Source organism: Catharus ustulatus, chromosome 4 (genome assembly GCF_009819885.2).
Source record: "Catharus ustulatus isolate bCatUst1 chromosome 4, bCatUst1.pri.v2, whole genome shotgun sequence".
NCBI lineage: Eukaryota > Metazoa > Chordata > Aves > Passeriformes > Turdidae > Catharus > Catharus ustulatus.
In genome coordinates this window covers 20,951,674-20,967,299 of record NC_046224.1, presented here as the reverse complement: position 1 = coordinate 20,967,299, position 15,626 = coordinate 20,951,674, and the positions used below count along the sequence as shown (strand labels likewise).

Here is a 15,626-nt window from a genome sequence, read left to right as displayed (position 1 = left end):
GTGTGCCAGAATCTGCACAACTTAATGTACTTCTTTGTCTCTTCAACCAACACAAAAATCTGATACTACAAAGCACATCTTTCCAACTTTCCCTGCACTTTTCCACATCCCACAGACCCTTTCTCACTAAAAATAAAGGTATTAAAAGATCTGAAAGGGGTCCAAAGTCCCTGTGTCCCTTCTTTTCTGAATGCCTCAGGACAAAGCTATCTACAGTGAAGGTTATCCCTTATCTAGTCTTCAGAAAGGCCATGGATAACTTCCTTCCTACCTGAACGAGTCCAGGCAATGTCTGTTTTGATGAATGTTCCAGTCTCAGCTGGAGAGCTGCAGCTGAAAGCAAAGGGAAAATTGAATTTTTTGTAGCAGCAGGAAGTCCAGAGGCTTCTTGCCTGCTATTCAAGGGCACATATCTGGATGCAGACAGAGAATCAGAGAGTGTGGGCCAAGCACAGGGAAACTCCAAGCACGCTAGGGAGAAGGGCAGAGGCGAGTGCAGTGTTACCACTGTTCTTGCTTCTTGAAGCTGAAAGAAAGTAAAGAGAGCAGTCATTTAGATATCTATTCACTGCCCAAAGCTTTTTGCTTTTGCTAACACAACCTTTGCCCACAAAAGCCATTTTCTCAACTCTATTATTTGGGCTTTGGAGGCACAAACCCTCATTCTTAAATGACTGTTTGAGCTCACAGATTGAATTGACAAACTACTGTACAGAGAGACAAAAGCAAGTGTTTCTTTGATGGTAGACTCACAGAAAGGCAGGGATGTGGAACAGGCCCCATGAAGTATTTCAGCATAAAGTTCTCTCTATAACCAAGGAAACTCAGTGTGTTCCTTGTCAAAGGATACCTTTTCTCCCTTCTGTCTCAGGGGAGAGGTCACTGCTAAAGTGACAGTGGCTTTGTTTGCCCTTCTCCCAGCTTGCCCACAATAAGTGTAGAAGCAGTAACTTGCCAGAGTAGTAGTGGACCAAAGCCTGGAATAGTCCTGAGGCTTGAGGTGTAGCAGCATTGCAAGACACCAGCATAAATTACTTGGTTCAAACAAATCTCACCCACTCTTGCAGTAAGAATGCTGGGGACCCAAAGGCATGAGTCCTGTAACATCCTTGCAACAACACATGGGATAAATGGGGTCTGCAAAGAGCCTCAAGAGCTGCTGTTGATTCATCTTTAGCGAGCTGTGGGGTTGTCCCAGGTTTCACAGCAAACAGGTAAAAGCCAGGTCTTGTGGTTCCTGCAGGCAAACACAGCAGGCAAGGGACAGGTTTGGCCCCATGTAGGTGCAGCTGGTGGGGGCTGCCTGGGGCAGTGGAGACCAGACTGTGCCCCCCTTGCATGAGAGCCTGTGTACAGTACCTTCCACCAGCTGGCACCGCTGCTTGCTGCAGTTCCCCACAGAATGCAGATACAGCCAGTTACCCTGCTGGGTCTGAAGGAAGCTTTTGACAAGAAATATCTCATAAGCGGGAATGAGGACTTCCTTCTCAGAGGTGTGGCAAGAAAAGCCCTGCAAGGCTGCTCCCAGGCAAGTGGTCACTGCAAACAAAGTTTAACTCCCAAACTTCTGGGCTTCATTCCTGAGGCGGGAGGTAGAAGTGAAGTGTCCAAATCTCACCCTGCTGCCCACCTTGGCCTCGATATGTAAGTCCTTTACACCCCTGTGCACCTGGTAGCACTTATGTTCCCCCATGCTGCTCTGCCATTCCTTCAACATCTGGATAGCAGTTGTTAGGTAGAAGTGGAAATATTTAAAACTGAATTGGTGTCTGTAGTGCTCTGTAGAGATTCCCGCTGTAGCTGTAGCCCGGTTCAGCTGCCAGTGCAGGGTTCAGTTCATGGTGAAAGCCATGAGTAAGCCATGAGGACTATGGCATGGCTGTCAGCATCCCCCTCAGGAGACCTGCAGGGCTCTTTAGCAAAGCCTTCTGAGCCTTCTTCCAGAGATGAAAGTAGTCCTTATTAGCAGCTATTTCCTTTAGAAAATAGTCTCCTTGCTCCAGTTCTTTCATCATCTCCTCTCTGCATCCCGGATACTGGTCATCAAAGGGATGCAGAGCCACATCCATCAGGGCGGGGGATGTAGCCTGCAACATAAAAGCAAACGAGGATTGGCATCTGAGGTGAGAATGTCTTGTGGATCTCTGTGGATGCGAGCCAAGTTTTTCTCTACCCTTTCCTTGCCTCTTTGTCATTACAGCAGAGCAAGCAGGGCAGGTAGCAAATCTTTAGCAGGACTTTCCTGAGCAACTTCAGGTTATTGTCTATACACCACCCCAGGCAAATACTAGTCAGGTGACAGAGTTCTTATTTGATATGGATGTGCTACAGTAGAATCTCCAGGAACATTGGTCAATTTAGACAGGCTGGAAAAGGAGAGGAAAGATTTCATGAGATCTATTCACAAACACTCTATGAAATCATCTGGCTGCAAGCAAGAGGAAAATTCCAACCAAGTGGCTAAAGCAAATTCAGACAGGTAAGAAATGGAACAGAGGAACTGAAACCAGAAAAGTTAAAATTGAACCCAAAACTCCGTAAAGAACCTGTTTCAAATGGGAAAAAAATTATTTCTGTGGCATAAGCAATTTCATAATTTCAAATAAAGAGCAATATTTACCTCTTCTATTAGTATTTGTGAGAAGATCAGCAACAGGGGACTGCCCAGTGCTACCAGCTTCCCAGAGTCCACCCAAGACACTGTAAAGAACTTTTTTTTTTTTTTTTAAGGAAAGGTAATTTGCACCTGTTTCTTTCTGTTTTTCTTTGAGCTGGAAAATTCTGCACTTTGTAATTTGCTCTCAGGTTTTGGTGGCTGTTCTTCGACCAGTGATTGTTCACCAAACTCCCACTGCAATTCATAAGTCATTAATCAATCCAAGCAGACAATTTACTGGTAGAAATGTGCCCCAAATCCATAAGGAAGTGTCTGGTTGCAGCATCTTCAGCTGACATGAGTGAACATCACCTTGATAGAGGTCTTTTAATTCTGAGGTATTTGGTGTTGTTCCTGCAAAAAGGAAGACAACTGTGGCTTGGAAAAGTCTAAGGCACTTCTCCCGAGGAGTGATGTGTCAGGGTGACTACTCCCTGGTTAAGAGTTTTTAAAAGCCCTTTTAAAGAAGTTGACTCTGATAAAGCCAACACAGAAATGCAGGGTAGGTTGGGATCCCGTCTGGAAGCAGTGATAACCTGACTCTTCTCCTCCTTCTTATCACCCCCTGGTTACTCACGGGCTGCCAAAACTACTCTTACACCACTGCAGAGTGGGACCTTGTTGGACTGTTTGCAGTGGGAACAGGCAAAATGGGTGTGTAAATGCAGATTCTGTGCTGAGACAAACCCTTCTCTAGCAGCTGCTTTCTAGACACCCGTCCAAATCCTGGTGGGGAGTTATTCACCCACAGAGCCCCATGGCCTCTGATAACTGACAATTCCAGTCAAGGCTTTGGTTCTGACTACACAAAACTGAAGCCCATTTTCCATGGCCTGATAATGATAGTCTGGGTGAGGGGGGCACCTCCAGACATGGAGTGATTCCCTGAGGTAAGGGACATTTGTGAAGCTGCTTGGATTCCGTGGACAGAGCATCTGCAAAATATTGCTGAGATAGGGTGGGAGGTGACATAAAGGTCTCATTCTGGGCTCCTTTCAAAGCACTTGCTGCTACTGACAGTATCTGCAGTCCCTGGGGACAGATGATGCCATGAAGTGCCATACAAAGTGATGGATGCAGACTACCTGCTTCTCCATCCTGGAATTTCTGTTATCTTGGGCTGTATTTCAGAAAGTGGTTGTTTGACTGCTAGAAGTGGGTCCACAGGAGGGCTCACAAATTTGTTCAGAGGCAATCCACCTGTGTTTGTGTAGAGATAAAACAGACCTGAACTGAGACACACTCCCATGGGAGCCTGACAATCACAATAAACACCCCTACTAAAATGTCAATTCAGCTGGATATATTCCATTTGTAAATTGTGTCCCTGATGTTCCCCTCTGACCTGCAAATGAATGTTTAGCATGGAGGGAATCAGGAGGAAAGGAGTTTGCATTTTCAAACGCTTCAGAAGCAACTCAAGTTACTATTAAATACAAAACAAATACAATGGCCATAAGATGGCAGCAGAGGATTTGTGGCGGTGCTTAGCGCTGCATTAACCAAATGAAAATCGAATTCCTCCATTTCAGCAGTAAATTTGTAACGTGATCTGAGTGCTCAATTCCCCAAAGGTCACAATGACTTCAGCCCATGAAGAGATCTGATGACACAGAGCGGATGACATAATGGAGGCTTCTGGGTGTAACTTTTTTTGCCTGAAAAAAACATTTACTGAAAGGGAGAGAAAAAATATAAAACTAACAGAAAGATGCAAATACAGACAGGAAGCTTTTTCTGCTAACAAAACCATACAGCAACAACAAAAAAATAAAACAAAAACAACAAAAAATTTATTAATATACTGGATATTAGGATTCTGCTAATCTCCCTAGTATTTTTCCAAGCAAAATTTTCAATAAAGCACTCTGTTAATTTTTACTAGATGGTGTTCAGAGGAGTGTTTTATTGTGAGCAGTGACGCCCCATTAGTTTATGTCAATAGAGGAACCTGTCACAGGTGTTTGACCAAGCCATGCAGAGATATTGATTAAGTGTCTTGGCCTTGGCCGAGATCAGCATTGCCAGTGCAAGCCAAACAAGGCTCACACTGGCAGCATCTCTGCAGAGTTACCCCGTGTCCTTACCTCAGGACAAGGCTTTTCAGAGAAATGCTGATCTGGGTAGATGGTGAGTCAGGTAAAGCCTGGCCCTCCTCTCCCTCAGTGTCACAGAGAGCTGAACCCATGACCTAAATGTCAGTGTCATCATTTCTGATTCACACTGGGGCATGGGAGGGGAGAAGGAAGCCTCATGCTCTGGATTTCTGCTCCTCGGGGTTCACAAAAGCAGGCTGTGTCTTCCAGGCATCCAGCTAAAGGTTGTACAGAGGAACAGAGAGAAGCAGCACACCAACCCACCGTACATAAGCAGTATTTATTGCAATTAGCAGCTGAGGATGGTTGCACCAGCTTCCATGTAACCAGAGAGATTTGGTCTCTGCCAGTTTCCTGAGCATCAGCAGTCGCTGTCCTTGGAGGTGTGATCTGCCATCCACCTCTCAGGGAAGGAAAGCTGACAGAGTATATTAGGAAGGTTATGCAGAAAGTTGCTAAGGTATAATATTAATACCAGAGGACAGAAGGAAGTAGTGCAGAGGGAAGACAATATGTATATAAAAATACACATACATTATATATATATATATATATAGCTACCAATTGCATTGAATAAACAAAACACCATCCCAATTTCAATCCATCCTTGAAATAATTTTCTTTTTTTTTATTTCATATTTATAGCTTTATTTTCTTATTTTTAAAAATTTATTTTAGCTGTGTGGATGCTTTTAGTTTCAAGCATAAAGGCAAAAGCAACAGAAGAGAGGAGGAATTTTTATTTTTTTTGTTCTGTTGGGTATTTTTAGTTTCACTAGAAGCTGGCTGGGAAAAAAAAAACCAAAACCAAAAAAACAGAAAAACCAAGAGAATTCGAGGTCTTTTTTTACAGTCATGAAAAGCAGCACACAAATGCAAGGGTTCATCTAAAAGGACTTCTTAAACACACCTCCTGGGATTTATTTATTTATTTATTGTTGCTATACAGGCAAACTTTATGACAGAGTAATCAGAAGAGAGTACGAGAAGCTGACTGCTATCTAGAGTATTTGCACACTTCTATCTTTACAGAATGCTCCTAGTGTGATACATATTTAATGTGATTATACTACATGAAAATACTGAACTTTCCTACTAATTGGAGCAGGAGACAGGTGTTCTTCCTTCTTCCCAGTGAGCATCCCAGGGTCAGATCCGCCACATTTACACACATTGTGACATTCTTCTTCCATAATCCTCCTGTGTTTTGCAGAAGATGTTAAGAGATCTAGTGATGTTTCTAAGGCATGCAGTGTTTTTCTTGAAACTAATCACCATTTTTCTCCTATTGTGTGCTGGGGATTCAGGTGGAAGGAAGTAAGACAGAGTCTTCTGGTGAAGCTCAAAATACCACAAAGATGCCTGAAGAGAGATTTTATTGATGAAAGGAAGAAAGTTAGTGGAAGCTCAACAAGTGGGATAATCCCTGCCTTGGTTTTCCAGCTGGTTAGGGAGGCAACAGAAGGAGATGCCAGTCCAGATGTTTTCCTTCCCTCCTTCCCAACCACAGCCTTCTTTCCCCTGTGGGGTTTGGAGTGTTCCAAGCCAAACCTTCCCATGCTCAGTATCTCCCAAAGAAGCGGTTGTAGGCCAAGGCAAACCCCACTTGGTCGGAGAGGAGGTCACAGGGGGGGTAGTTCTCACAGCGCTCGTGCATCTGCTCCAGAGGACTTTTATAATACTCGAAGTACCTGGAGTAGACAGAGATGCCATCCTGAAGTTTCAGCCAATGTATTTGGAGACAGTTCACACACCTGACACTGACATGAAAGAAGTGATCCTCCAGAGTGCCCCAGCAGAGTCATGCTGAGTTAAACATCTGCTCACACAGGAACAGGCTGCTTGATCAATCTGGGAAGTATGGGATAGAATCCAACTTAAATCAATTGCTCTTGAGGTTTTATCAGCAAAGGGTACCACAGAAGCTGTAAGGATGTGAGGTTCTTTTGTCTTCAGTCTCATTCCCCAACTACCCAGGAACTTTTATTTTTTGTTATTTATTTAATTATATATTTATAATTTCCTGCTTATCTTTATTTTTGCCCACTAGCCATTATTTTCCTTTAGCTTAACCACTTTTCTCTAATTATCCTCACTTCCCTCACTTCTGTTATGGACAGGAGCACTATCCCCTCATAGATTTTTTTTTTTTTTTTTTTTTTTTTTTTTTTTTTTTGTTGCCAGGCTAAGAAAGCCCAATTTTTTTAGTCTCAGCTGTACACTTTGGATGTCACTCTCGGTTCCTCTTCTAGGTTTGGTTAATCTTTCCTGAAGACTGTACACACCACCACAGAAATCCCACCAGTATCTCATGAATTATTGCTTTATTTCTGTATTGGAAAGGGCACCTTAACAACCTCTTCCAGGAAATACGTGAAGAACATCCTTGCATTACCTGAAATTTCTCAAATAGCTAGGATTTCTCCGAATCTTAGTGTCTACTTTCTGCACAAGTAAATGTATGTTCTACAGCTTCAGAAAGAAAAACCAATCTGATCTAGCCTTATTCCTGCAACAGATCTGTACTCCCTTTGTGGGAGACCAGAGGCAATGACCAAGGCTCTGTGATTCTCATTAACCTAAAAACTGGTTCTGATGACCCTGCAGGTTGCAGCAGCTTCTAACTTGTATCCCACTGTCTCCATAGCTGTCCACAGTGCTGTCTTTCTCCCTGGGAGGAATACTAGAGTCCAGCTATGAGCCTTCAAATGGGCTTTGATGAGAAAATAACCATTTTTCCATCATTGAAAGTCTCCTACAGCCTTTTTCATTCAATGCATGAGGAAGGTAATAACATAGCTGTACAACAAAATAATGCCTTGTCATGCCTTGTGGCCTTCCCACCCCCTCTTCAGAGCAGGTTCTCAGTCCAGCTCCTGAGTTGTTACCATTCATAAGGGCTGGATCTCTTCTTCCTCTTCACAAAGGCATTGGCAACTTCTTTTTTAATCTTGATGCCTGCCAAGAGAGAACACAGCAGGTTAGAGATGTAGCACTGAAACAGAGACCAGTCTAACCTGTGAAAATCAGAATCTACTTTCTTCACAAGCAAATGACTGCCACAAACCATCCTAAGGGTTCATTCATCTCTCCCCATCCCACTGTACACTCAAAACTCCCTTCTCACTGCAGCCTTCACATCTCCATGAAGCAAGGGCTTTTTCTGTCATAAACTATATTTCCTTATCACACAGCATCATCTGAGTCTGCAGCAAATGGGCAGAGGGCATAAAATATGAATAAGAAGAAAATTAGGAGAATGGCACCCTCTCTCCTGGCCTACTTAATTTTAGAGTCTTGACTTCCTTTCTGTGTCTTTACACAGACTGAGAATGATGTGAGAATGATGTGAAGACCTTGAAGCACCTCCAGTGAGCCATGAGCAACAGGCAGCACACAGAAATACCAATGCCCACATCTACAGAGTTCTGGGAAAGGTGAAAAGTACAAAACAGTGACAGCAAACATCACCCAGTGAGAAATACACCCAAGATGTGCAAAGATCCCAAGATGTGCAAAGATCCCAGCGTTCAGGACCTGGAGAACATAAGAGGTGTTCCAGCCATGAGAGCATTTGCTCCTGCTCTCCACCAACACATTGTGTCTGCACAGTTGCTTCTTTGCTCCCTTGGTTTGTGGTTGTGCAAACATCATGGTTCTGTGAAGGACCCCACAAACACCAGGTGCAGCCACTCCCCAGCCCGAGCCAGGGCTCAGCACAGCACAGCCTCACTCCATGGGATGCTCCCACAACAGCAGAGGTGCTGGCACAGCAGCAACACAGGCAGCTGCACACCAGCACACATTTCAGCATGGAAACCAGCAAATTGTTGCTGTCTCTGAGGGAAAAAAGATTTTAAGACCTCTGCCTGTGAGGAGATGGTGAGGTTTGTCCCTTCCCTCATCGTCATGGAGTGTTTGGCTGTGTTTCTCTTTGGAGGTGAGAGGTATCCTGTCTCTAACAAACTGAGGTTTGGTCTGGATCAAAATACTGACTGCACAGAAACTGCCAGTTAATGAGTTGTCAGAAACTACCACCTTTCCCTGAGCAGTATTTACTTTTTTTCCTCTTTCCCAATCTGTGTTTGTACTGGCTCAGTGGAAAAATACCAGCTTTCATGCTTCTCAGCAGCAATGTTATCCTTTAAAGTGTGAGGAAGGAGAGATGTGAGAGAACAAAAAGGATTTTCCATACAGCTTTCTGCCAGGATCAGCTTGCTGCAAAAGCTGTGAACAACCCAAGGTGTGAAAATCCCAGCATCCCAGGTGACCTGACAGGAGGGACTGCAGCCAAGGAAGCCCTTTGCTTTCAGGGTATCCTTGTTGCAGGACTTGGCAGGGAGGTCACAACCCACTGATGTGGGCATCTTCAGCTCTCAGAACAGCCTGGGGATGCAGCAGTCACTGGGCAGGTCTCTGAAGCCAGGTCAGAGCAGGGAGACCCCACCAACACGACCCTGTTTCACACAAGGCAGATGCAGCCAGCTGCTGACAACCTGCATCACTCACGCCTTGGCAGAGCACTGCTCGGGATGTGGAGATGCCCCAGCACACCAGCACACACCAGCACACACCAGCACACCCAGCACATCCAGCACACCCAGCACACCCAGCACACCCAGCACACCAGCACACACCAGCACACACCAGCACACCCAGCACACCCAGCACACCCAGCACACCCAGCACACCAGCACACCCAGCACATCCAGCACACCAGCACACCCAGCACACCCAGCACACCCAGCACACCCAGCACACCCAGCACACACCAGCACAGCACACCAGCACACACAGCACACACCAGCACACACACCAGCACACACCAGCACACCAGCACACCCAGCACCCAGCACACCCAGCACAATCCAGCACACCCAGCACACCAGCACACCCCAGCACACCCAGCACACCCAGCACCACCAGCACACCAGCACACCAGCACACCCAGCACACCCAGCACACAGCACCAGCACACCCAGCACACCCAGCAACCAACCAGCACACCCAGCACACCAGCACACACCAGCACACCCAGCACACCAGCACACCCAGCACACCCAGCACCCAGCACACCAGCAATCACCAGCACACCAGCACACCAGCACACCCAGCACACCCAGCACACACCAGCACACCAGCACACACCAGCACACCCAGCACACCAGCACACACCAGCACACCCAGCACACCAGCACACCAGCACACCCAGCACGCCCAGCACACCCAGCACACAGCACACCCAGCACACACCAGCACACCCAGCACACCAGCACACACCAGCACACCAGCACACCCAGCACACCCAGCACACCAGCACACCCAGCACACCCAGCACACACCAGCACACCCAGCACACACCAGCACACCCAGCACACCCAGCACACCCCAGCACACACCAGCACATCCCAGCACACCAGCACACCCAGCACACCCAGCACACCAGCACACCAGCACACCCAGCACACCCAGCACACCCACCACACCAGCACACCCAGCACACACCAGCACACCCAGCACACCCAGCACACACCAGCACACCCAGCACACCAGCACACCCAGCACACCCAGCACACCCAGCACACCCAGCACACCCAGCACCACCAGCACACCCAGCACACCAGCACACCAGCACATCCAGCACACAGCACATCCAGCACCACCAGCACACCAGCACACCCAGCACACCAGCACACACCAGCACATCCCAGCACACCAGCACACCCAGCACACACCAGCACACCCAGCACACCAGCACACCAGCACATCCAGCACACCCAGCACACCAGCACACCAGCACACCCAGCACACCCAGCACACCCAGCACACACCAGCACACCCAGCACACCCAGCACACCCGCCCACACAGCACACAGCACACCAGCACACCCAGCACACCCAGCACACCCAGCACACCCAGCACACCCAGCACACCAGCACACCCAGCACACCCAGCACACACCAGCACACCAGGCACACCCAGCACACCAGCACACAACAGCAATGCCAGCCTGGCTGGTGCAGGGACACCCTCATGTCACCTGTTCATGCGTGGAGGGCTCTGCTTGCTGCACATGCTCCTGCCCCTCAGGGAAGCGAAAAGGGAAGAGTTAGAGAGGACTTAGCATGGTTCTTGCTCAGCCCTTGAACCTATCAAAGGGAAGAAAGAAGGCAGATGCAGGAGAGTGGAGCTGAGCATCACTCAGAATTATATACTCACTGTCAGCACTGAGAGATCCTGAGGGTTCTTTGGGATCTGGAAGACAGACAGACAGACAGACAGACAGACAGAAAGGAGTCTGCTTGTGAGTCCTTCTATGCTTGTGAGTCACCCTCCTCTGTAATTGAATCCCACCACTGACTGACCAGATCCAGCTCCGACCCCCTTACATAGAAGGTCTGTTTCTCCCAAAATGCTGTTATTGACATCCATCATTTAGAGGGAGACTAAACTATAAACCAGTTGAAATCTTAAACATATTAAAATGTTCAAATTCTCTGCTGAAATTCAATATGCCACTGAGGTGGGGCTGAGTGGGTGTTGACCAGTGGAAGAAAATGCCCAGCAAAAGGTGAGGATCTCTGTTCCCAAGCACTCTCTCATCCGTGATTCTCTCCAACAGAGATCTGAAGCCATGCAATGACTGGTGGTGCACCTCCTCCCCCCAAAAGCTCTGTGTCTCTCCCAGACTGGAGGGAAGCTGACAGCCAGCAGCAGGGTTCAGCAGCTCTCTGAGAGCCTTCCTGGGAAGATGTCCCCTTACCTTTCTCACAGCAGCAGAGTTCAGCCAGGGCCAGAGTCACGATCAGCAGTGCCAACAGACTCCTCATGTCTTCTTTGGCTGCGCTGGTCTCCCTAACCTCAGAGCTTTCCTGGAGGTTTTGAAGTTCTCCAGGGCTTGCTTTTGGGCAGCAGTTTATATCCTGTGATTTCTTGGAGAGATCAGGGATCTGGCTTGTGTTCCTGTGTCTGCACTCCAAAACAAAGCCCTTACTTTGGGTCAGGAGATACTGGGTCCTGGCAGTCATTTTGGCATCCATCTCATTTCCAGAAGATTTTTTCTGAGGTTTTGAATGGGGGTGTTGAAGAAAAACAACTGGATTAATAAAAACATTTTTCTTACAAACTTGAAAGTCATTCAGTCATGCTGGAAAGCCAGGGCAGAGACCAGCATACACTGAAGTAGAACAATTCTTTTCCTGTGATGGCTTCTCTTATTTTGGCCTCTCTTGTCAAAGAGTCGAATAATATTTAGACTCCGAAAGTGTCTTATTCTTCAGGACCCAAGTGGCTAAAGTTACTTGGTACAAGAGCCTTGCATGGGTTATGTGTCAGTAACCCCACATTCCCCAAACCAAATCCACAAGTTACCAAAAGCCACATCCTACAAACAGCATAGGAACCAGAGAATTATAGAATAAGCTGAGTTGGAAGGGACCCACAAGGATCATCAGCTCCTGGCCCTGCCCAGGACACCTCAAGAGTCACACCCTGTGCCTGAGAGTGTTGTCCAAATGCCTCTTGAGCTCTGTCAGGCTCAGTGCTGTGACCCCTGCTCTGGGGAGCTGTTCCAGTGCCCAGACACCCTCTGGCCTGATATTCAACCTAAACCTTCCCTGACACAGTTCCAGCTGTTGCCTTGGGTACTATCACTGATCACCAGAGAGCAGAGATCAGTGCTGCCCCTCCACTGCCCTCAGGGGGATGCTGTACGCTTCAATAAGGTCTCCTCCTGGCTGAACAGGTGATCAAGCTATAGCAGTTGTTATTTTTTGTTTCGTTGGTTCTTTTGTTGTTTTGGGGTATTTTTAAATCAAATGTGCTCATTCTTTCTGGTAGCAGAGACATAATCTTCCTCCACCTCATATCCAGTCCTTCTCATACCCATGTGCAGGGTTACAGAAGTAAAGTTTTGGAGGCTCCCAAGGAAAATCAGAGCCATTAGGGATTTTCCCAATTTTTAGAAACACTGTCTTTTAGCTTAGAGAATTTTCAGGATTAAAATAAACCCCAACTTTTGTCCCTGTTAACTTTTGTACAGTCCAGGAAAGCTGAATATATATACGAATGATGTCCAGCAAAAGGTCTTGTATATATATTATTCAAGCAAAAGAGCAGCAGTTAACAAGTAAATAAACATCTAAAAATAATAGGTATTCTAGGAAAGTTATGCTTCCAGCTGAATACTTGAAATAATATAAATATATAAATGTACCATTCTAGTAATCCAAACAGCTTTATTTGTCTTCCCATGTTTTCCCAAGCTTTCTAACCAGCATGTAGTCTCTTACATCTGTTTGCTTGTTGCTTACACTAATGAAATCCCACAGAAATCTCTGGTATTATTCATTATTTATACTGGTTAACTGGGGATTGGAATCACTGGATATTTCTGGACACAGACCCAGACAGCACTAGACCTTGTGCTTTCTGTTGTGGTGGTGTCACAGTGTCAAGTCAAACCCAGACACTGCAGATTTGTTGATTTTAGTATATGTGAGTTTGCTTCACTTGGTAATCACAAGATTCACCTACTTGAGAACATAGAGAACAAGTGTGTGTGTGAATATATCTAATCTGTACAGGTTTTTTCCTTAAAATAATTTCTCTCATTTTTTGCTCTGGACAAAACTTCAGCAACTGTCAGGGTGAAGTTTCCTATCAGACGTGTTTTCAATAAATAAATCACATTTCTTTCTAAAATTCAGTTCCAAAGCTGGCAAAACCTTGAAGCTGTTTTGGAAGGACATGCATGTTTCTAACAGGCCAGGTGGATTTGACTCCAAACTTAATTTCACAGATTAGTCAACAATTTGATACTTTATACATCATAGACTTTGATTGCCTGCCATGAATCTTCCCAGCTTCAATAATTTGCAGGTGCCTGTGTAAGCCTGGAGATAGGAATGGTGAAACCATCTGTGTTGAGCTGAGATAGATGTTATGTCTCCCACACAAATCACACCAAGGAGTGTCCCAGCTGCTGTCAAGCCCAGAGCAGCATTGAATTCTTGGACATGTCAGCACTGGTGCCTTTTGGCCTGGGGACAGGCCCTGGTGATGGTGAGCAGAATGCAGCCACGCTCACTCCTCAGAGGTCCAGAAGGTGCTCAGTAACTTGTGCACAGGGTGGTCAAGCCACATCTTGATTTCAAACTATTTGTGAACAGTAAAATGGAATTGTTCTATGTGAACAAAGTTGGGCGTGACCCCAAACACTGGATCTCTTTTTTTCTAATAATTTACCACCAGAAGCCCCTCTCCAGCTTTGATTTCTGCAGCTTTCAAGTGCTACCTGAGTAGTTTCAAGTGGAAGGGTTTTGAAAGAGGATTGCAAAAGGAAATACAAGTTAAGTCTGGACCACACACTCCTTTCTAAAGGAGCACCTAACATCAGGACCTGTTGGTAGCTGGATAAATAAGAGGCAATTTACTGGCTTTTTCTGTCACCAATCTTAACTTGTTTTAAGATTAAATAGGTGCCTTCTGGATTTTGTTTCCCTAGCTGAGGAAAGATTCGATTTTCAGAAAGTGGATCTGCATTCTGAACACCCCACTGGTTTTGGATGTCTTAAGACTGGGAGCTGAAACTGTTCCAGTGACCTCTGAAAGAAGCCACTTGTAGAACCTGGAGCAAGGACATTATAGATTCCTTACAAGCTGTATGCTTGTAAGGTAATTACGTTTTTCCCCATAATCTGCCACAGAATGTATTCAGTTCCTTCATGGAAAATTGCATACCCTCCCCTCCCAAAATACTGTGAGTCAAGAGAAGATAGTATCAAACCAGCAATTTATTTTGCAGTAAACACCCACATCCTGAACTCTCTGTGATCTCTGCTACATCAGCTCAGCGCTAGTTAACACAGTGTAGGAATCCATGGCTACATGGGAGAGAAGCAGCAGGCAGGATAACATACAGGATACAAGCAACTGAATATGTTTCAGAGCCATTGCAGTTTTGGAGAGGATACCCTGGACTCCAGGCCCCAGGGTGGGGACAGGTCATCCTTTACTTAGTCCTCCTCCTCCCCCCAAAATAGTGCTTGTAAGCAGCGGGGTAGCCATGGCGATGAGCGTACATCTCACAAGGGTAGTAATCCTCGCAGAGCTCCCTCTGATGCTCGTAGGGAGCCTTACTGCGCTCCCTGATCCTGCAAAGAGACAACAAGGGGTAAGTGCTGTCATCTTAAATATCTGTCCTCAGCCCTTTCCCGGCCCAAAACTCACACTGGGGTTAAGGATCCACCATCAGAGTCCATCATCCAGCTACAGAGCTCTTAGCACACCTGGTTCTGTTTACCACACCCAGGGAGTGATGTAACTACAGCAAGAATATTTAGCCTCCTCAATCAACCTTTTATTTAGGGGCTAAGTGAGGTGGTGGGGAGCAGGGAACGGCTCCTGCCTCATCTTAAGGAAGGGTCCTTCCTTTGCAGCCTTCCCCAGCCTGCTCTCTTCAGCTGTTCTGCTCTTTCCCAAACATATACATAGAAAAAAGACCTGAAATATCCTGCAAAGGGGTCACCTGGTACTGAGGAGATTTGCCTTATGTCTCGCTAAGAGATGATTTCTGTGCTTCAGAGTTTATTTTCACAAGCCTTGAATAAGGCATTAAATTGATTATTTCTGTATTTTACAAATGAGGCAAGTGGGCCCTCAGATGGCCCTTTCATTTAGAAAAGGTCATGCAAGTTCAGCATGAGATCTGAGGACTAGAATAAGACTTCAAACGGAGCTTTCTTTTGGACCATCGTACACTCATTCTCTCGCCTTTTGTTGGTGCTTCCTTCAGAAAAATTAATCAGTCTTCTCAGCATGTGACATGTCTCCAAATCAAAGGACCTGCTCTCTGTTATCTGAATTCTTGCTT

At 46.1% G+C, this 15,626-nt stretch overlaps 1 protein-coding gene and 1 pseudogene across 1 annotated transcript; both read right to left on the bottom strand.

The window, feature by feature from the left end:
• Positions 1-431: 431 nt before the first annotated feature.
• On the bottom strand, positions 432-3,753 carry LOC116995187 (annotated as a pseudogene).
• Positions 3,754-6,032: 2,279 nt separating this feature from the next.
• Positions 6,033-11,583, bottom strand: LOC116995839 (osteocalcin-like). Its single transcript, XM_033058872.2, has 4 exons — positions 11,517-11,583; positions 10,973-11,008; positions 7,641-7,710; positions 6,033-6,443 (listed from the first exon to the last, which is right to left on the bottom strand). The coding sequence occupies exons 1-4, from the start codon at positions 11,581-11,583 to the stop codon at positions 6,314-6,316; spliced, it is 303 nt and encodes a 100-aa protein (XP_032914763.1). The 3' UTR covers positions 6,033-6,313.
• Positions 11,584-15,626: the final 4,043 nt, after the last annotated feature.